At 45.0% G+C, this 22,470-nt stretch overlaps 2 protein-coding genes across 5 annotated transcripts in view; one reads left to right on the forward strand and one right to left on the reverse strand.

Annotated features, from left to right (window-relative positions):
• The window catches only part of TRAPPC12 (trafficking protein particle complex subunit 12), a 93,527-nt gene extending 75,528 nt beyond the window's left edge, over positions 1-17,999 (reverse strand). Inside the window, exons 1-3 of one of the 2 annotated variants that reach the window (XM_045010009.1) lie at positions 17,795-17,999; positions 9,803-11,022; positions 6,371-6,487 (exon numbers count right to left, since the gene is read on the reverse strand). In XM_045010009.1, coding sequence (XP_044865944.1) covers positions 6,371-6,487; positions 9,803-11,017 — 1,332 coding nt within the window. In that variant the 5' untranslated portion in view covers positions 11,018-11,022; positions 17,795-17,999. The remainder of the gene's footprint in view (positions 1-6,370; positions 6,488-9,802; positions 11,023-17,794) is intronic. The other variant, XM_045010010.1, reaches the window with a different exon arrangement.
• EIPR1 (EARP complex and GARP complex interacting protein 1) overlaps positions 17,956-22,470 on the forward strand; it is a 162,783-nt gene continuing 158,268 nt past the window's right edge. Inside the window, exon 1 of one of the 3 annotated variants that reach the window (XM_045010011.1) lies at positions 17,956-18,106. In XM_045010011.1, the coding sequence (XP_044865946.1) occupies positions 18,065-18,106 (42 nt within the window). In that variant the 5' untranslated portion in view covers positions 17,956-18,064. Of the gene's footprint in view, positions 18,107-22,289; positions 22,393-22,470 lie in introns of those variants that run through there. The other 2 variants (XM_045010013.1, XM_045010012.1) reach the window with 2 other exon arrangements.

Raw genomic sequence — 22,470 nt, forward strand, 5'->3', positions numbered from 1 at the left:
CTTTATCAGGGTTGTCAACCACAAGCACTAAATTCACCTCCAAAATTTCCTTTTAAACGGACTGATGTGCAAAACATCTGGCTCTTAAGCAAACCTCAATGAAGTCAATACCAAAATTCCCATTGACTTCAACAAGATCAGGATACCATCCTCAGAACTAAGTAGGCAAGCGTTTTCTATACATGGCACCTCCTAGAATAATACGAATATGTTGGTACTAAGGTGATAATGGAATCAGAAAATGGCTCTGGTAAGATTCACAGCAGGTATGTCTATTTAGAAGACATCATAGGAGACTGTTGTCATATTTAGCCTATAGCCATATTTAAACCAATAAGCGACATGTTAGAGTTTTAATAATACTAGCCAAATTTGGAAGTTTGGGATCTCGATATTTCAGATTGGTTTATCAGCCACTCTTATATAACAAGGTTTAAAAAAAGGTCCGAAATTACTCCAGAATCAAGTTTAAAAAAAATTAACCATTTTCCCCCTTTGAAAATAAAAAAGAAAGCTAAAATTTAAAGTCTCGTTGACAAAGAAAAATTTAGAACTTCCATAAATAAGACTGCAGAATACAATTATATTACCCACTCGGGAACAACTATCTGCAAATGGCAGGGCCAATGAGGATGAATATATAGACATCTGGATTTCTGGCCAAGTGGCTGCTACTTTATTAATTAGTTCTATAACATGACAGCTTCTCAAGAAAACCTGTCGTATCAGCAGTCAAAAAGGTGGAAGGCAACAGATGCTCCAACTGTCACTGCCTTCCCTTCTTTGATGCTCAAATCTGGAGCATCACAGTCCCAGGGCTTAAGAGCCCACTTAAAACTAAGGTCATAACAGAATCATCATTATGTCTAAGGCCTACAAGTCTGCAGCCCAAAAGAGCTTATTGACTGAAAAGCTACCTAACCTGATTGGATGCGTGATCATTCCTACCTCCTTTCCTGAAAAAGGTGTGTTGATCCTTAATTCACAGAGAAAGGGGGCTTCCCCCAAACATCTGAACCTCTATGGTTTGGGAAGAACTAACCACCAAAATAATAACTACCACACTGAAAAGGGGCATCTGACACTCCTACTGCCAGCACCTACAGCCTAAAGTTGTAATCTTCTGAAAGAAACAACATCAGTAAGGCTCACAAATCCTGGCCTGATCTGTCAACACTAAAGTCATTTTGCACAGTACTTCAGTCCTCAAAGTACCCAGCCAACTGTCTGCAAAATCTACAGGATGACCATGCCAAATGACTGCTGGAGTCCAAAGTTTCTGTTATTAATATTTATTATCATAGTGCTGAAAGGTCAACCAAGAATGGGGACCCCTTCCGTGTGCAGAGTAGTAGTAGACGCTTTCTGCCCCAGAGAGCTTACAATCTAAACAGACAAGACAGACACAGGTGGGGGGAAGTGGTACAACACACAAGCAGTGTGGAGTGAACAATGTGTTCTCAGCAAACATCATACTACTTCCATTTTTTTTTTTTATTATTGTTGGGGTGGGGGTTACTTGGGAGGGGATAAGCTAAACAGGAAGGAAAGGGGGATGAAGAGGGCAAGGGGTAAGAGGTACAGTCATAGAGTGAAACTGATGTGAAGAGACTGAAAGAGGGCGAGGGTTGAAGCAAACAGCCAGTGAACACAGGGCAGAGAAAGGCCAGTCAAAACTGTAGAAAGTTCACTGAATGTCCAGAGGTCTCCGCTTTGGTTGCTTCTGCTCCTACTGGCTGGAATCCACAGCAGCCCATGTAATTCCTTCAAGTCCATCAACATCCATGTGCACAGACTAGGATATTGTCCAGAGACTATATTCAACAGACTACACAACGTGCCTGCCTATCCTCAGGAACCACTATTGGGCTATACGTTAATCCCAAAGTTTACTGACACAAAACACTCTCGTCCTGCAGCACAAAGTTAAGACATGAAGCAGCACAAAGCCACTCAAATATATATTGTCAAAATGGAAATGCATAATGATGTTATTGCTAATTATACTCCTATCTGGGATGGGCCTGTGTCACAGGGCAGACCTTCTCCTACCCTGAGTATGCTGCCTAATCTGTTCCTTCCAAATATATATCCTCCCAATTACTGAGCCAATTGCCTCCTCAGCCCAGCAACTGCCACCCCAGTATCAGTGATCCCCAACAGAAACAGGTTGACTAACTTCCATTAAGCCTGCTGCACCAACCAATGTGTCACAGAAAGTGCTGTCACATACCTTCCCCACTTATTCCAGTTGAGACCTTTTCCTGCCTCCCAAGGAAGTCTTTTTTTCCTGTCCAAGCCCTACCCTCTTTATGGCATTGGGGTTCTACTGGGGCTTCCCCAGCCCTTTCAGACTGGTCTTCCATAGACCACTGGGAAGAGTCTCTGGTCTCCTGCCTTCTACCTGTCAAAATAGTAAATTTGGAGGGTAGAGGTTTCCCCCACAGTTCCACCTCAGCCCATAGGTCATCACACCAGTTGCACCCCATGGATCTTTCCTCCATCTTACTTTGCTCCTGGCTTGTATCTATCCGAGTAAACTGTTCCTCCAGAGCCTCAATATCAGAATCTCTCTCTTCTCCTGACTTATCATGCCCCTGGCTTGGGACTATTGGGCAAGTTTGCCTGTCAAGTCCTCTTTACTAGTACTCTTCTCCCTCTCTTCTGTATGTTCATCATCCTGTGCCTTGCACATGACTTGGTCCTCCTGGGTTAGTTGAGCCTCTGCCCTCCTGCTCCTTTAGGTGTCCCTGATCTAGTACTCCCTGATCTATTTTCCCTCTTCAAGTTTTTCTTTCCCAAATCCTCCAGCACATCTGTTCTTTCTGGGCTTGTTATGGTATGTCTAGGGTTATTAAACACTGCACCTGGAAGGCTACTTGGAGGGTCTACATTTGTACTCTCTTTACACGGACCTATCTGTTGGGGTCTCTCACTCCCCTCATCTACCCCTTTTTTACTACAATAAATGGACTCCAATAAGTTCCTAGTGTTATCAAGGCAATGGATTTACTACACCCACTCTCTGCCATTTAAACTTTCCTTCTACTTTCAGTGGAACAACTGGCATGGGATAAGTGTTCTTTTCCCCATGTACACAATACATTGTTATCGTCACGCTCTCCTGTTGCCACTGTGGTCTAACCAAGGTGCTCTATACAAAGGAACATGCTTCCACTGAATCCATAACGTCTCTTTGTAGTTATCTTGCCTAGTTTGATGGGAATTTTCTTTATGTCAGGTCCTCCTTTTACACCTATCCACCCACAGAATTCTGCAAACCCACCGGTCCATGTAGGTGCAGTCTTTTTTTATATGACCTTTGTCCCTGGACTGGTAACAAATCAGGCAATTGGGGCACCCTTATTTACCTCTCGTGACCAATTCCAGGGCTTCAATAAATAAGGTTCCTTAAGCTTCTTTCCTCCCTCCCTTGCAGTTGAGGAGAACAGAGCTCTTTTCATGGAAAGTCTGCTTCTATATGCTCCTCTTTTAATTTTACAACGGCCTCTAACCATTCTGGCTGATGTCTCCAGATCCAGACTCTCGTAGCCTTGGGGAGGCTTGGTGTAAACTGTTCCAGAATAATTGAGTCCAGGAGGGCCTTTAAAGCTCTAACTCTCTGGCCTCAACCAATGATTGGCCCAATCTGACAATTTCTGCGCAAAAGCCCTGGGACATATCCCACCATTCCATCTAGCTGCTCGGGATTTTTGGTGGAATTCTTTCGCTGACAAGCCTACCCTGTTCAAAATAGCATCTTTAAGTGTACCCATAGTGTGACATTACACCCCATATTCTTCATAGAAATTTGGTTATGATATGAATATGGCATAACTAAGATATACTTTATGCAAGATGTAAGATATCATTGGAAAGGTTAAGATTTACTGAATGTGATTATCCAATTTGTATGCATATATCATTTCTGTATCTAAAGTTAGGAACATGGAGTATGTAACAATTAAAACTGTGCGTGTATTTAGGAGACACCTACCAGACAATCGCCCATCACAGCCCTGATGGGCCATTAGGAAGAAACAATAAGACAGTGAAGATACTAGTCTCTCTCTTTCCTGAGAGGCATCCTGGGACATAGCTGTGACACTACCAGGTCAGGTGGTCCTGTCACCTGATACAAAATACCACCTTGGACACTGGTGGTACTTTTCCTCTGTAGGGGAATAGGGATCAAATAAAGGTTTCCTGCCTTAGGTAAATTCTTTTTAAGGCTGGGGATGGGCTTAATCTAGACGCTCCTCCACTGCCTACCTAAGAAGAAAGACTGCTGAAATTACCTAAGGGGAAAGGCAGGGCCCAGTTTGTAAGAAGAGATAACTGGAACTCTAAGTTATAGAAACTCTGCATCCTGCCTAATTCAACATTATGTAACTTGTTTCTTTAGTGAATTAAGCTGTTTGCGTATTTTGTTTTATTTGCTTAGTAATCTGCTTTGTTCTGTTTGCTATCCCTTATAATCACTTAAAAATCTGTCTTCTGTAGTTAATAAACTTATTTCTTGTTTCTAACATAACCCAGTTTGTGCAATCCATGGGGGGGGGGGGGGAGAGGGGCACAAGAAGCTGTGCATATGTCTCTTTATATTGAGGGAAAGGGCAAATTTTTATGAGCTTGTGCTGTGCAGATTTTTCTATACAGCGCAAGACAATATACCTTTGGGTCTGCACTCCAAGGGAGGTGGGTACCTGAATGCTGGGGCAAGTCCCTTAAGGTGTGTCTTCCCATAGCTGATCTCAGTGTCTGTCTCGCTCTGCTGCACTAGCCCTGCCAGTGTGCGCTAGAGGAGGGTTAAGAGCCTGGCTCAGCAAGACAGTGTAAGGGGACCCAGGCTGGCAGAACAGGCGGGCTCAGCGGTATCCCAGTACATCAGGTGGCACCTTAAAGGGGGGCAACCCATCACGCATAGTCTTTAGCTTGGTGTTTGCTAAGGGCCATATAAGCCACCTGAACGTCATTCGTCAGGTAAGGGTCTAGCTGCAGTGCCCATGCACCCTTGTCCCATCTTGCACTAACAGCCAACTGCTTAAAGGTTGGCAAAAAGGCATTGGGGTCATCCCACAGGGCTATCTTGGGTAGTCCTGGCCTATCACCCAACTTCCAGTTCCCTCACTGGAACTCACCCGCCTCTGTAAGAGCTGCTGCTGTACCTGAGACATATGGGAATCAGTTAGACCCATAAGCATATGCTCAAGAACCAGCCAGCCAAACCACTGAGAGAGAGAGAAAGCTTGGTGCCAAATCAGAGCCCTGGTACACCCCACCCAGTGTCCCATTTCAAGCAGACATCTTCCTTCAGAGGATGGAGATCAAAATACCACCACCTAGAATACACTGGGGAAAAAAAAAAATCCCTTCCTGACCCCTTCAGGTATTTGGCTGAAACCCTGAAGTATGAGCTTTTAGTAATGTTAAGATACAAACTGGAAGTGAGCCCCAGGGCTGCTGAGCCCTGCCATCACATGTAACCCTGTCATGCAATCAGACTCATACATTTGTCCAGCTCTCTCTTAAAACTAAGTTGTTTGACACCACAACTCCTATTGGGAGGCTGCTCCGGAACTTCACCCTTCTGATGGCTAGAAACCTTCTTCTAATTTCCAGCCTGTATTTGTTCATGGCTAGTTTATATTCATTTGCTCCTCTGCCAACACTGTTCTTTACTTTAAATAGCTCTTCATCCTCTCTGATATTTACCCTCCAATGTATTTATAGAGTGCAATCTTATCCCCTCTCAGCCTTCCTTTTGTTAGACTAAACAAGCAAAGATCTTCCAGTCTCCTCTCATAAGATAGGCCCTCTGTTCCCTGACCATCCTAATAGCTCTTCTCTGCACCTGTTCCAGTTTAAATACATCTTTCCTGACCATGGGTGACCAGAACTGTACACAGTATTCCAAATGAGGTCTTAATAGTGCCTAGTAAAATGGCATTAATACTTCTCTACGTCTACTGGAAATGCGTTTCCTGATACTCATCAAATATGCAGAATTTTGCAAAATTAAAAAAAATTGTGCAAAGAATTTCTAGGTGCAGAATTCCTCCAGGAGTAAAGTAAACTTTTAAAATAATACCTGATTAAGTGTACTATGCTTATGTATTTGAAAAATCTTAATTTTAGCTGGCCCATGTTAAAAATATTGATCATCATACTATGTCCTTTAAAAGCACAAATGCTAATCAAAGGCTACAGTATTTTGGTTCTAGTTTTATAGCAAATCATGAAGAGATACATGCACACTTTTTTTTTTAATATGTACTATATTACACAATCATTAGTACCAAAGTATTTACAGGGAAGTACAGGATTTAATAAAAATTAAATGATGAACATTAAAAGTAGTCTTACTTACAATTAGCTGTTTCAAGCCTACAAAAGACTGTTCTACGGAATTGGCATTTAAAACTTGTCTCTTCACTGCTGCTTGCTCACCCAGGAAACGGAGCATTAAGTCTTTTACCGCATCTCCCTGTCACAAGGAGAAGAGGAAACACAGACTATAACAAAAAAAAAAACATTTTAATATTCTTCTACTTACACAGAACTTTGAAAGAAAAGACAAGTAAAATGCTTCTAATGGAAAGATATTTTCAGTGAAAGCGCTTGTTTTCAAGGATGAATTCTTTTTGTAAAATTAATGCAAATCTTTACATATTAGAGACTTTTCCACAAAATAAAAAGTTCAAATATTAGATTGAGATAGGCATCCAAACTTTGTGCATTGAGATCCGCCCATCACCAGATCTATATTTAGCTATACTGAAGCTGGCTTATGCGATGATTTTACATGCAGTATAACTGAGTAGAGGCTAGTTTAATGTGTGCTATTAAATTAATTTGGCTACAGTGAGGCAGTTTTATAACATACTTTTGGATATAGTCTAGCTATGGGTGTGGGTTTAATAGCATGCCTTCGTTCTTAGTTTATCTATACCAACACTGGGATTTGCATTTTTCTTATATTACTCTTCTTATTGTCATAGGGTCAGGTACTCTGCAGCTCACAGCCCCATTGACTCCTGTGCTTCCCACATAGCACAATCTTCCCCAGCAGAAAATTCCTCCGTTGGAGAAGATCTCCTGTTGCCACAAGTATGCTGCAGTGGGGTCCTGGCACCTGTGACCTCACTCCAATGTCTGGTATAGGGCAAGAAGGAAACGTTGTGGAGAAAATGCTAAATGGTACAACTTAGAGCACCAAGATATGTCAGGTCTAGGGCTGGCCCCAGAATCAGGGAGCTGTAACTAGCTCCTTGAGCAATTCTAACTTCTGAACCGAATGGAGCTCTGGAGCAGGAGAGAATCTAGACCAGGGGTCGGCAACCTTTCAGAAGTGATGCGCCAAATCTTCATTTATTCACTCTAATTTAAGGTTTTGTGTGCCAGTAATACATTTTAACATTTTTAGAAGGTCTCTTTCTAGAAGTCTATAATATATAACTAAACTATTGTTGTATGTAAAGTAAATAAGGTTTTAAAAATGTTTAAGAAGCTTCATTTAAAATTAAATTAAAATGCAGAGCCCCCCCCGACCAGTGGCCAGGACCTGGGCACAGTGAGTGCCACTGAAAATCAGCTCGCGTGCCACCTTCGGCATGCGTGCCATAGGTTGCCTACTCCTGATCTAGACCCTAGTCAAGGCCACATGTTCTATGTGGTATGTTAACCTAAATTATGCAGCAGACACCCACATTTATGCAGCACTTTTTCCAATGCCCCATCACTACTGCTGACCTCCTTTATCTCCCACAGTCCAGTAGTACAATTAGAAAAGTATTTGTTACTTATTTTGATATTAAATTCAGCTTATTTTATTCTGTCAAATTTTAAATGTGCTGCGGATCCTTGTACTGAGGCACTTCAAAACCATAGTGATGGTAGCTGTTATACAAACCTGAGATTTGATATATTCATATATTATAAAGCCAGAAGGGGCCATTGTAATCACATAGCATGACCGGTTTTTGATACCCAGGTGTCAAGCTCTCTGCAGTGGTTCAAGGGCGTGAGTACCAAACTCAGGGCAGACTGTTATGAAACAGGGTACAAACCCCAAACTGGTTGTGACTGCTATACTTAAATTTCACCAACCAAGTATCAAGTGTAAACACCTCAGGCATTCTAACAGCCTAACCACTGAGTCACAGACTGTCCCATTGGATAATCCAGTCTGTCTTGCCACCTAGGCAAACTTGCCTTTGTGATAGATGGTCCCTTACACTAAAAATCACAACAATATTCAGGTTACTCCCAGTATCAAAGGAACAGATCAATCACACTTTAATCTTACATCAAAGACAACCCTTGTAGCCTATAAGAAACTAACTAAAGATTTATTAACTAAGAAAAAGAAATAAAAGTTATCAACAAGGTTAAAGAAGATAAACATACACAAATGAGTTACAGCCTTAGGTGCTGGTAATAGCCATACAAACATGTTCCCTGCATAAAATTTCAGCAATTCAGTACCCTTACACTCAGAGAGGGCCAGAATCATTTAGCCCTTATGATCCTCTAACCTCTTTACTGAAGGGGTTAAAATTTAAAAGGAACACAAAACACAAAACAGAAGACAATGGCAGGGAGCATAAAGAAGACATCAAATCAGGAGTGACCAAAAATAACTAAGGGTAGCAAAAAAATCCAGAAAGCAACAGTTTGCAAATTAGAGACACACTGAATGAAAGAGCAGGTAGCATTATACTGTTTGGGGTAGGTTGTCATAGGGGTTTCTTTAATGCTCTACTTCTGTAGGAACTATTTTCTGTTGTCTATATTGTGACAGACATACTTGTTGACAGCTATTTTGAAACCTCTTATTTCACTACTGAATGATAATGAATTTTATACTACAGTACTACTAAACAAGGCTTAAAAAAGCAATATTACCTGACCTCTACCATCTGGAAGACAAAACCTACTAGCCAGAGGTGTAGAAATGAAAGAGGATGAGGACCATCACCTGTAAAGTCCAGAGGCAAAACTCTGTTGAGAAGCTTAATCACCTCACCTGTCTCAGCTGCCAGGACAGGGGAGGATACAAGAATCTCTACTGTGAAGCAGTCTCTGCATCCTTTCACATCAGCCTCTGGACAACAGATATTAGATAAACTTGAAATTCTAGTCTTGCTAAAATCTAGAAGAAAGGAATTTTGTGTTTCTTCTCTCCTATGCAGTGTTGCCTGGCTGCTGAGAAAGGCATGGGTCTCCACCACTCTATCCCTCCACCAACCTTCATTTTGGATTCAATGGCTGCCTCTGTTGCTGCTCCTAGCTTTCCTAAGCAGTGTCAGAATGCATATGACCTGATTCTTGTCAGTGCTACCAGTAGCATTCTGAATATTAGCTATGAAAAATGACAAGACTTCTGTCACTCTGCTGTAGCACTGAATTCTACAAGCAGAAGCACTGGAGTTACCCGTCTGCAAACTTCATAGAACACCACACTGCTTTAATCTATATCCAGTTCATGTTTGGAATGTTATCTTCGCAAAAGCTAGAAAAGACTTTTTAAACGGAAGCCTAGATTCTATATAAATGGATTACATCAGTCTCTACAAATAAGTAACAAAGCTTTCTGATCATTACACGTGAGTCAGCTTTTTGTCCTTTCATGAATGATTGCTCTGTCAGTCATCTTCAATGCTATAAGGATTGCAATAGTACACATAAGATGAGCAGTCTGTAAAACAAGGTAATAAAAAGAGTAGACCACTAGATGTGTCATCCCATTTCATTGCCCTAGCATACAAACAAAAAGCAGGATGTAGCTATAGATTCTTACCTGGATGTTGTCAAACTTTAATCCAGGCATGGTGAGATTCTCTTTGTCTATAAACAGAGTACTATATTGCTGAGTGGCTACTGAAATTAAAACCTTTCTAGTTTCCTCACTGGGAATCCAGGCATCATTCCTTCTATCTAATTCACTCATATTCAAGGCTGTAGCAAATGGGTCATCACTTCCAGCAAAAACAGCTTGGATCTGTGAAAATGGTTTAGGAGATTGTGATATTTCTAAAGAGGCAGAGGGACCACCTGCTTCAGATCTCCCATTTCCTACAGAGTAAGTAGGGTCAGCAGAGTCATTGGAATTGTCTCCAACTGTACTAACAGATGACATTTGTTCTGGGATTGAAGAACTTGCATTAGGGTTACTGACAGAAATAAAAGTGGATGTAGTAAATGAATCAAAAAACTCAACAGCTAGATTATTAGTGTTAACAGGGTCACCAAAAAATGTACTTAGGCTAGGACTTGGCTGAACCACCTGTGGATGAGACTTCACTGGAACCTCATTTACACTACTAAAACTAGGAGACTTCACCATTTGAGGCTCAAAGCCATCATGTATGAACAACTGTGGTTGAGTATTAACATTGTTTGCTTGACTAAAAATGGTGCATACAGGGATAGGCTCAGCTTCAGGAGATGATTTGCTGGCAAGGGGTGATGATATTAGCTCCTCAGATTTACTTTCCTCAATATTACTTGGCGTTGAGTCACCTAGAGCTTCATCTCCCACTTTTGGTTCATCTTTCACTGCTTCTTGAATCAACTCTTCCTTTAAAGATGCCTGATCATCTGTTCCAATATCAGAAATGTCTTTAGGTGTTTCTTCATGTTCAGTTTCACTGTCACTACCTAGGGCTTCTTCCTTACTCACTTCTCCTTCTGTTGTACAAATGTCCTTGACTTCCATTTGTTCCACAATCTCTTGCAGGCAACCAAGTTCACCGGTGTCATCTTCACTATTGTTTGGAGAATCAGAAATAATGACGCTCTCCATCATATGTTCATTAAGTTTATCTATGAAGTTATTGGAATCCTCCGAGATGGTCTCATTCCCTTCAGACTCAAATTCATCTCCACCAAGATCAATGGTTTCCTCATGAAAGAGAAGTTCTTCCTGAGCCCTCTGCTGAACTACATTTCCACATGCCTCCTCATTTGAAACACTCTTCTTGGCATCCTCATCATTACATTGATTATTTTCCATTGTGACTAAAGAAAAGGAAAAATATTCCGGAAGTTAATTGTATTGATCAATTTAAAGCATTATTCTGAAACTCAAGAGTATTTATTAAAAAGGCAACGAAGGACTTTTTATGCAGTCATTTGACTATTAAAATATTTATTGTTTACACTTCATTGTTGGCCAGCTATTCTGTACTTGGCACAAAAAATGTTTTAAATTTACCTTTTGCCACTATGAACTTGTGAGTCCCCAAACACTATAATTTCAGGAAGGTAATGGTGTGTGAGCATGCATGCACACACTCCCATTCAACAACTCCAGCCTCCCCAAAAAGGCATTTAGCATTATGCTGCAAATATTTCCTTTCAGTTAAACAAATAATATTATAACTTACTTAGCTAAGAGGCAGCTACAAACATCAACACTACAATGGACCAGACTTTTTTTTTTTACAAAAATATCTTTCTGCTAAAAATTACTTATTCTGATCCTCCTTGGTTTTGATACTGCAAGAAACAAATAGTGCATCTAAAGCAGGCCAAAAATGTAGACTTACTCTCTCCCATGGCAAGAGTCCCTCTTCCCTATTTGACCAAAAACATCTCGTAACCTATATGGTATTAGACTTCATTACCCTGGAGGTTTACTTCCTTTGGATTGTTCAGAAAACTTCTCTCAACATCACCACCTCTCCTGATATATGCTCTCATTCATCTACATGCTTCAGAATGTTTTACCTAAACTAAAAAACATTAATATTCTTTCCAAAGGGCAAATGAAGACAGGAAGGTCTACTCGGGGGGGGGGGGGGGGGGGAAGGGAGGTGTTACTTGCCTGACAAACTAATAGCCCACACTTTCCTTTTTCTTGGTCACTTATTCAATAATGATTTAGGTAGGTGGCATTCACATGATAAATTGTGATTACTGCTACTGATTGGCTAAAAATTGTTCAGGCAACCACATCTGACTTTAAGACTAAGCTTGATAAGTTTATGGAGGGAATGGTATGATGGGATAGCCTAATTTTGGTAATTAATTTGGCAATTGATCTTTGATTATCAGCAGGTAAGTATGCCCAGTGGTCTGTGATGGGATGTTAGATGGGATGGGATCTGAGTTACTACAGAGAATTCTTTCCTGGGTGCTGGCTGGTGGGTCTTGCCACATGCTCAGGGTTTAACTGATCGCCATATTTGGGGTCAGGAAGGAATTTTCCTCCAGGGCAGATTGGCAGAGGCTCTGGAGGTTTTTCGCCTTCCTCTGCAACATGGGGCAGGGGTCACTTGCTGGAGGATTCTCTGCAGCTTGAGGTCTTCAAACCTCAATTTGAGGACTTCAATAATTCAGACATAGGTTAGGGGTTTGTTATTGAAGTGGATGGGTGAGATTCTGTGGCCTGCATTGTGCAGGAGGTCAGACTAGATGATCACAATGGTCCCTTCTGACCTTAAAGTCTATAAGTCTATTTTTGTTACCCCTCTGCTTTGTGCTTGTGTCAGTCACCTGTTATATCTTTCCTTTTACACTATAAGCTTTTTAAGGAAGGGACTTTAACTATGATTGTACAGTGTCTACTACGATAGCTTGAGCTGAGGCCTTTAGGCATTACCGGAATATAAATATTAATGATAATAAATAATAAACATGTTTGGGTATAGAGGAAAGGAGGAAACCAATAAGCACCTGATCCTACTTCCACTGAAGACAGTAGGCATTTTGCTACTGACTCAATAAAAACAGTGCTGGGACCCACAGAAAGAGAGGATCATGCATCTTACGATTTCTAAAATCTTTTGTTCATGTCTAGGAGTCTGCCTCTCAAATTTCAGAGAATGGAAACCTACCTAATGTCTCCTATGAGATGGCACAGCACCTAATATGATGAGATGAGACACTATATTCTAGAAGGAATCAATTATAAGCACCTCTTCATAGCACTTCTGACACTCAGTTGAATGCTTATGAATAAGGCTATGTTTTAGTCACGTGTATTTTTAGTAATAATCATGAACAGATCACGGGCCATTAACAAAAATTCATGGCCCGTGACCTGTCCATGACTTGTACTATACTCCTAACTAAAACTTGGTCTGGGGGTACTCTGAGGGGTTGGTTGGGGGGGGGATTGGGCGGGGAGGATCCCTGATGGTGCTGGCAGTGGGGGGGAAGAGGAGGTTGGTGGGGCTAGCAGGCTCCCTACCTGGCTCCGTGTGTCCCTGCAGCTCCTAGGGGGAGGGAAGGCCCCTCTGCCTAGGTCAGAGTTTCTCAAATGTGGCCACCAGGGGCTTTGCTTGCGCAAAGCAGCAGCCCCTCCCCAAGGGCCACCAGAAGTGGTTGGGCCCTTCGCCCCTCTGGAGAGACACAAGCTGAAGGAACAGGCAGCCAGTGAGTTCCCCACCTTCCTGGGGGAAGTGGGATCGGGCTACAGCCCTTGGGTGGCAGGCTCCAGCCACGGGGCTTCGGGCTCTGTCCCCTGGTCATGGGGTTTTGGGCTCCATTCCCTGGCTGCATGGTGATGGGCTCTGGCCCCAAGCCCACCCCCCCCCCATCACCTCTGCCCCCAACTGCCCCATCACCCTGGCCCCTGTTGCCTCTGTACCTACCTCCTCAGCCAGGGCTTAATTTGTGAGTAGGTCTGTTGTGAAAAGTGAAATTTACATGTTTGTTAATATCACTTTTCACAGCACAGCTAGCAAGTCTTAAAAAAAGCAACCAAAAAACCCAAAAGAAACAATAAGAAAAATGACAAGAACATTCAAAGCACCTTATTTGTGTTTCTATTCTGTTTAGGTCCAATAAAGAATAGAGACAAGTGTACACTATTTTTATTATTGAGTCTGAAAAAACAAAACAAAACAAACCCTAGGTAGATATATTACAATGATTTGGACATGTATCTGTGCATATTTATTTGTTTTTCCTAAAGTTCATTAAGTATTTTAGGAAAAATTGTCAGAGCGGCCACGAGCAAGAATTGGTGGCTGCACTCTGAGACCATCAAAAAATTTGTTGTGAGAACCCCATAAAGAGCTTAAGGGACATGCTGGTCATTTCCAGGGAGACCCCCCGCACCACCACCTTGAGGTAAGCGCCACACTGCACCCCAACCCTCTGCCCCAAACCTGAGCCTCCTTCCACACCCAAACTACCCCAGCAGCGGGCAGTGCAGCTGGACCAGGAGCTGTCTGATCTGCTCGGGCAGTCCCGGACCCAGCTGCACTGGCTGCTGCAGAAGTCACGGTAAGTCATGGAATCTGTGACTTCCATGACAGACATGCAGACTTACTTATGAATAAGGCTACATATTAGACATGGGTATTTTTAGTGAAAGTCATGGACAGGTCACGGACAGTAAACAAAAGTTCATGGGCCTTGACCTGTCCATGACTTATACTATACCTGTAACTAAAACTTGGGCTGTGAAGCTGCTCTGGGGGGCGGGGAGGTGGGGGCAGTCCAGGGGCGCCACAGGTGCTGGGGGGGGGGGCAGATGGCGACACATGGACTGGAATCCCCGCTGGTGCTTGGGCGGGGAGGGTTGGTGGGGCTGGCAGGCTCCCTACTCGGTTCCACGTGTCCCTGCAGCTCTTAGGGGGAGAGAAGGCCGGGGAGCTCTGCATGCTACTCGTGCCACAAGTTCTGGCTCTGTACCTCTGAACCACAGCCAATGGGAGCTGCGGGGGTGGCACCTGTGGGTGGGACAGCGTACAGAGCCACCTGGCCAGTCCTCCTGGGAGCTGAAGGGACATGATGGCTGCTACCTCCCACCCCCGAGGTAAGTGCCACCCCACAGTCAATCCCCTGCCTCAGCCCTGAGCCCCCTCCCACACCCAAACTGCCCCAGCAACAGCCCAGAGGCTGTCTGATCTGCTCGTGCAGCCCCAGAGCCAGCTGAATCCGTGACTTTCATGACAGACATGCAGCCTTACTTATGAACACATTGGTGAGACAGAGACATATTAACCTCCCACTTTACACAGGGGAAATCTGAGGCAGAGAACAATCATTCTTGTCAAAGAGGCTTCAAATGTAGTAATACATTAAGTTTGTGTCCACATCACAGCCTTTCTGCTACCACACTAGCACTCGTATATCCGTGCCTATCATACCATGTTCATATTGGTACATTCTGGGCAAAAATTCCATATTGTTCCAAGGAAATAGATGTCTTTGAGAACATACACACAGAACAACATCAACCGTATGGAGTGCAATTGCACTTTGGGATGTCATACCTGAAAGAGAGGTGGGAGAAAAAAAGGACCTGACAAGTCAATTTAGAAGTCACAAGCTAAGGGGTCCTGTCTGTGTTTTGGGAAGGAAGGGGAGAACATGCCATACCTGTTGCAGAAAGACAACCATTTGTCAGCCTAGACAGGGACGACACTTTTGGTTGACATGGTTATAGCTGGATTTTAACCTTGCTGCACGTTGACACAAGCCATATTTAGAGGCAAGCATGCCAGAAACGTATTATAAACTTGATTAAAACCAGCAGTATGACTAGGGTGGGGTTTTGTTTTGTTTTTTTGGTTAGGAATTCTCTAGGCACCTGTAGTACAATTCCTTCTCTCCGACTCCACCCCAGTGCCTCAAGAAGATGTATTCTACTCTTCTGTTCAGTGTGGCTCCCAAACTTAAGCAGCAAAATGAGACAGCCTTCTATAGAAAAATCTAGAGTAACTGATGCCTCTGTATCTTTGAATGGGTTTGAAGTTACAAGGAGCAGGTTTTCTCCCACCACATAATCCCTGTTACATTTCCTGTTATCTACCATGGTGTAAACATGACACTGTTTAACCGGCTGAAAACACTGCTAGGTCTTTCAGTCTCACAACTATTTTCTAAATAACACTATGTATAATTATTCATCAATTCAAAGCTTGGAAGTTTTTTCCTCATTGGAATAAAATCAAAATCCTGTTTACTATCTAGAAAAATATCTGAATGGGAGTGAAATATGGAACACAGTGAAGAAAAAGAAGAATTAAATCTAAGAAACACAGGTAGATGTGGAATATTTGTTGATAAAAGATGCAGTTCTGCAGAGGAAAGCTAAAGATATAGAAAATTTTACTAAAAATTTGTAATAAGCGAATCTTGTTTTTTTCCCCCCAAAGATCTCAAAGGTGAAGATTTCTACAATTCTCTAGCAATTTTTTAAAACCTAACTGGCATTTTTAAACCTCTCTTTTTAACATCTAAACTTTTGTATACCCCCAAGTGGGGTTCTTCATCACAGCTTCTGGCAAAATTCAGTAAATACACTCTATTTTACCTTTTGATTGTGAAAAACTTAAACAAAAAATGCTATATTTTTCCCATATTTCAAAGCCTATGCAGGTTTGGAGAAAGAAGCTAATTTTTCTGGGAGATGAATTTAAAATGAATTTCTTTCTTTAACCTTGGAGGCTTCTAATTTGCTCCTAATCTCAGACTAAGTAATGATTACATTTTTTAAAATTTTGATTTATCTTTCTATATATAAAACTACAGCTAGCCTGGTACTGAATCCATGCAGAATCCCACTGAAAACAACAGTACTTTGCACAGGCACAGGAACAGGTCTCATTGCAGAATGGGCCAAAGTTATTCTAAAATCTTAATGAAAAGTTTCTACCAGTTATACTCACTGAAAATACTTTTAGCCTGCTTTGTGAGTAGCTCATTCCCTTCCTTTGTCGTCTATAACTGGGTTTCTCAACTCGTGGGTCGGGACCCAAAACTGAGTTGCCAGAATATTTCAAAGGGTCACGTAGCAGCTCCTGTCCCACAGGGCTGGCAGGGCTCACCTCCCTGTTCCAGGCACTCCAACCTCTGGGTTCCCAGCACCACTCAGGTTTAGCCCAGCACAGGCATCTGGGTAGGCCAAAGCTTAGAGTGGCACTGCAATCCCATGAGCCAGGTCACAACTCCACTCACTCAAATTTGGTCCAGTGAAGGGGGCAGAGCCAAACCTGAGCTGCACTGAAACTTGGAGGTTGCAAAGCCCAGAGCAGAGAGCCAAGCCCTGCCACAGCCCAGGAGTTGCAGGAGCCACCGCTGTGGGGTGAGTGCTGGGCAGAATCCAACTCCCACCCCCCGGGCAGGAGCCAAACAAAACCACCTCCAGGTTATTTACTGTGTCACGACAGGCCATAAACATTTACAAATGGGTCCTGACCCCAAAAAGATTGAGAACCACTGGTTTATAATGCACTGGCAAATAAATACAGGTGTGCTCCCAGCTTTGTCACGGAATTTCGTGTTTCTGAGTCCTTATGGGCAGCTGTGCTAATTCACCGGGCTAAACCTTTGGCCTGGCCAGTCAGAACCCACTACCTCTCACGCCACAGCGCGGATGTAGAGAGTGGGTTTGAAACTCCCTGGCAGGTGCCGCACACAAGGCTGAAGGGGGATCCGCAAGCCGGGGGGATGAAGCAGGGCGTCCGCACGGAGTCTCGTTACTACACCCGGGTGCGGCGGAAGAACATGGCCACTGCCTAATAGAGAGGAAGGGAAAGGGGGCGTCTCAGCCCCTCGGGCCTGGCTCAAGGCCTCTCACGGGGAGGGAAAACTCCGCTCTGCGTGCGGCAGCCAGACCCTCGTAGCACAAGCGACAGCCCAGCGGGGAGGCACCTCCGCTGCCGCCGCCTCACCCCAAGCCGGGACCCCGGCCAGCTCCACGCTAGGGAACCCCAGGCCCGCTCGCCGCCTGCCCCACGCCAGGCTGACCACAGCGGTTCCCGGGCCCGGCCAGGCCCGGCCTCCCCATCCCCATCCCCATCCCCATCCCCGCTACAGCCCCGACCCTCACCTGCTTAGCAGCAGCAGCCTCGCACCACCGCCGCCCGAAGGGTCCAGCAGCTACTGCGTCTGCGCCATCAACCAGGGAACGGTCGCCACGGCGCCTGCGTCGCCGTCACATCACCCGGAAGGGAAGAGCAACGGATGCCGCAGTGGCTCAGAAAGGCCCCTGGGCTAGCGAGTAACGCGTGAAACCGGGGAGCCGGCTCAGGCTGGGGGAAAGGGACGTGCGGCTGTGGCGGGGGGGGCGGGGCCTTGCGGGAGCAGCCGTGGGGCGGTCATGGAGGACGACGCGCCAGTGATCTATGGGCTGGAGTTCCAGGTGCGCGTGAGCGGGGAGAGGAGAGGTTTGGGGCGGAGACGGTGGGCTGGCGTGTTGGGAGGGAGCACATGGAGGGGGGCTGTTTGTCGCGGGGGGGGTGTTGGGAGGGCGCACATGGAGGGGGGCTGTTTGTTGCGGGGGGGGGTATTGGGAGGGAGCACATGGAGGGGGGCTGTTTGTCGCGGGGGGGGTGTTGGGAGGGAGCACATGGAGGGGGGCCGGTTGTCGCGGGGGGGTGTTGGGAGGGAGCACATGGAGGGGGGCTGTTTGTCGCGGGGGGGGGTATTGGGAGGGAGCACATGGAGGGGGGCTGTTTGTCGCGGGGGGGGGTGTTGGGAGGGAGCACATGGAGGGGGGCTGTTTGTCGCGGGGGGGGTATTGGGAGGGAGCACATGGAGGGGGGCTGTTTGTCGCGGGGGGGGTGTTGGGAGGGAGCACATGGAGGGGGGCTGTTTGTCGCCGGGGGGGGGTGTTGAGGGGGAGCCTGCAGGGAAGGGGGGTGTTGCTCGCCAGGGTGGGTGTTGGAGGGGAGTGTGCGGGAAGGGGGAGTGTTGGAGGGGAGCCCTGGGGGGGGGGCTATTGCCTACTTGGGGTGTGTGTGTGACAGGGCTTTTCAGGAGGCAAGGTGGTGGGTAGTGGAAGAGGACAGCTCCTTGCAGAGCAGCAGGAGCTGGGGGAAGCTGATCCTAGGCAAAGGAATCAGACTCTCTTGCAGCACCCATCCCACATAGCTGATGATCAGGGGTTCTTCCTGAGCCCAGAAATGTGCCTATGCTACAGTTAGCCTTAACTCTGACCTTTGCCTGCTTTCACATGTAACAGAATAGCCACTCGCTAAGGTGCCTAACAGCCTGGGGGCAAGAGGGGCTAGTAGCTCAGGTAGAAGGTGACTGATCATGCAGTGACGTGAATTGTGCCCTACTTGGTAGGATAGACGAACAGTAGGAAGATACGTCGGGGGGGGGGAGATAGCTCAGTGGTTTGAGCATTGGCCTACTAAACCCAGGGTTATGAGTTCAATCCTTGAGGATGTCATTTAGGGATCTGGGGCAAAAAAAATTGGTCCTGCTAGTGAAGGCAGGGGGCTGGACTCAATGACCTTTCAAGGTCCCTTCCAGTTCTTGGAGACTGGTATATCTCCAATTATTAATTTTAAATAGATACGTAAAGGCACTGGGTACAGTGTGGCCAATTTTATTTAATAACTAGTGTTCTGTATCTCTTGTTTGTATTTATTTATTTGTATTCTTTAGGGCTTGAGTGCTCTCGTGGGGTGGGGGTATTGTGCAAGGCAGTGTACGGACGTAGAATAGACTAGTCCCTGTGCTGAAGAGCTTACAATCTAATAGACTAATAGACAAGATAGACCAACTACTATAGAGCTATGGACAAATAGTCAAAAGAAAGTTTCGCCCCAGTCAACCTCCTTCGCAGCCCTGGCTCATCCTGAATGGCCTCCTTACAGTGCACTCACAGAGAGCACTTGGCCTCAGTGTGGGCAGGGGAAGAGAAATGCCAACAACTTCTGAAGGGACACCTCTGCCCCGATATAACGTGGTCCTCGGGAGACAAAAAAATCTCACCGTGTTATAGGTGAGACCGTGTTATATCAAACTTGCTTGGCCATCCCCCCGTTCCTTGTTCCCTCGGTGAGTGCAGAGAGGTTGGGGAAAGGATGCCCCCCCCGCACTCACCTGCGGAGCGACGTGGCCCCAGCCTGCTCCGCTTTTCTTGCCCCAGCCCCAGCCGTATCGCTGGGGGGCGGCTGGGAAAAGGTCCTGCACTCACCTGCGGCGGGAAGTGAAGCGCTGCGGCTGGGAGTTGGCGGAGTGGAGCAGGCTGGGCCGGGCTGCTCTGCTTCCGCTGCTGCTAGTGAGTGCGGGTGGGGATCCCTTCCCCCAAGCCCCCTCCCCCGAGCAACACGGCTGGGGCCGGGGCGAGGGAAGCAGAGCGGGCTGCTCCCAGTCCCCTGCTAATCCCCCGGGCCACTCTGGGACTGCGGGGCCCCCAAAAGTGCCCTCCCACAGCTCCTGCCCCCCAGACCCTGGGTGGGGGGAGCCCCTGACCGCTCCCGAGACCCTCTGCCCCTTATCAAACCCCTCAGCCCTGGCCTGGCCCAACACCCTTAACATGCTGCTGAGAGCAGCGTGTCAGAGCTTTACCGTGTTGTATGCGAACCCGTGTTCTATCAGGTCGCATTATATCGGGGTAGAGGTGTATGTGCCCTTGGTTGCTTCTCTCTCCTGCAGAATGGGGAGACCCCTGGCTCGTCCTTGCAGGGCAGGCAGCCTATGTGGCTTATGAAGAAGACTGAAATACATCTTGTGATACATTACCATCAGATTTCCCTGACTCATTAGATATTTGCTACTGGTGCTATAGTTTCCCCTTTTATGAATTTGTCCCACAAGGAAAAATTACTTATATCATTGTGTTTTCATGTCACAACAGGATAGTTTTTTGCAGGTCCCAAAACTGAAATGGTCCAAGAAACGGTTTAAATGAATGGTTTAATGATGCATTATTAGGGATGATTCTCTGCTTCAGCCCTGTTGCCCCACCTGTCCACCTTCCATTCAGTTGTATTCATTTTTATTGCATGGGGCTGTTTTTGAGTGTGCACTACTGGATGTTAAATCTACTCAAGTCTGGCTATCATAACCTTACCATTATGTGATTGGATCACAAAGGCTATATGTCCTCCTATTTCTTCAGGGTTGATAATTCCAGATTTTAAAGGGCATTAAATACCTAAATACCTCTAGCCCTTAGTCTCTTATTTTGGATCACAGACTGTATACTGTGTTCTAAGCAAAGTACCATCTGATATAAACTGTAAATTGTGTGACGAAGGTTTCTAGTGACAACATTGTTTAGATCTCATCCTAACCATTGTTCAAAAGTCTGCACTGAGCTGTTCCACTTACTCTCTGGGAAATATGCAGCAGATGCTAGGAGAGGATTTCCTGGAATTAGGCCTGGCTGGGAGCATAGAGGGCAATGGACTTTCTGAGAATGTAGCTCTAACCGGGGATTTGTAAAAGTTAATGGTGAGCAGGAGGAAGTGTCTATGTGGCAGAGCTCTGCTCTGGAGCAGTTTTGGAATGGGGAGGAAGGGTGCGTAGTTTTGTGGTTATGGCACAAAGGAGTTCACAGACTACAGTATTATTCCTAGGTATTTCTGGCCTCCATAGACTTACAGTGTAACCATAAGCAAGCCACTTCACTTCTCTGTGCATCAGGTTTCCTATCTGTAAAATGAGCCTAATATTTCTGTTTTTCATATGAATAAATTCAAGCTTGTAAAGTGCTTTGGTATTAAATTGAGTGCCCTAGAAATTCCTATAAATAAATATGAACTCCAGAGGATAGACTCATTCCCTCTTATAGCTCTCCTAAGGCACATAGGAAAGGAGCCATCCCCTGCTGCACTTTGGTAGAGCTTTTGATGTAACCTCTCCTGGAACACTGAGGAAGCACTGCAGCTGGGGGGAAATACCTATTTTGGAGAGCTCTTAAATTCTGCTAATGCAAGTGCTTCTTTCAGTTGCCTGTATTTTGTTTGGCTCCTTCAGTTACTTCTAGGCTCCCCAGCTGCCAAGTCCCTGACATCCCTTTATGTGGCAGCCTTACAAAACAGAATTATGCAGCCACATAATCTCATAGTACACAGGGCCTTGGATCTAAGCCACAAACATTTCTATTTGTTCATGAATGGCAGTTCTAAGCGTCAGTCCCATGCTGCCCAGGAAATGTAAGTAGAGTTCCTGCATTTGTGCCCTCCGTATACAGTACATTCCTTAGCCAAATGAATGTCGACTCTGGTCTGTCTTGTTTTTCCTATAGGGCTAATTGCTAACTGTCTGATTGGGCTTTGGCTACTGCTGTTTGCTGGGTTCCCCAAGGCAGATCAACTCCATCCTTGGGCTGCCGTTCCCTTCTATGCCTGGAATTAACAGCGGCTCTTCTCTTCTCATAGAGTCAGATCCCAGGCAAATATAGAGTTGAATAATGCTAATAAAGCTACGTTAAGTTAGTTTTTAGTATCTAACAGTTTAAATTTAGTACTGCATGTCCTAAGAGAACTGTGCCAATCATATTTCCCACTTGTTTCAACAGGCTTGCTTAGAGCTAGAAGGCTGTAAAGAGAGAAGACCTGAGAAATAGGGCACATCATTATACAGAATCCGTTATGAAGTAGTTTTGCTTTTAAAATGATGACATTTCCAGACTGGCTGTCCCATGAATGTTTGGATATTTGAGTAATGACCCAGAATTCCCAAAGGGTTAGAAAGATTTTTTCCTTTAAAGTTGCTGACTGATTTTAGTGCTAGTGAAAGATGTCCTCTTGTCTGAAGTTATCT

Source organism: Mauremys mutica, chromosome 3 (assembly GCF_020497125.1).
Source record: "Mauremys mutica isolate MM-2020 ecotype Southern chromosome 3, ASM2049712v1, whole genome shotgun sequence".
NCBI classification, from domain to species: domain Eukaryota; kingdom Metazoa; phylum Chordata; order Testudines; family Geoemydidae; genus Mauremys; species Mauremys mutica.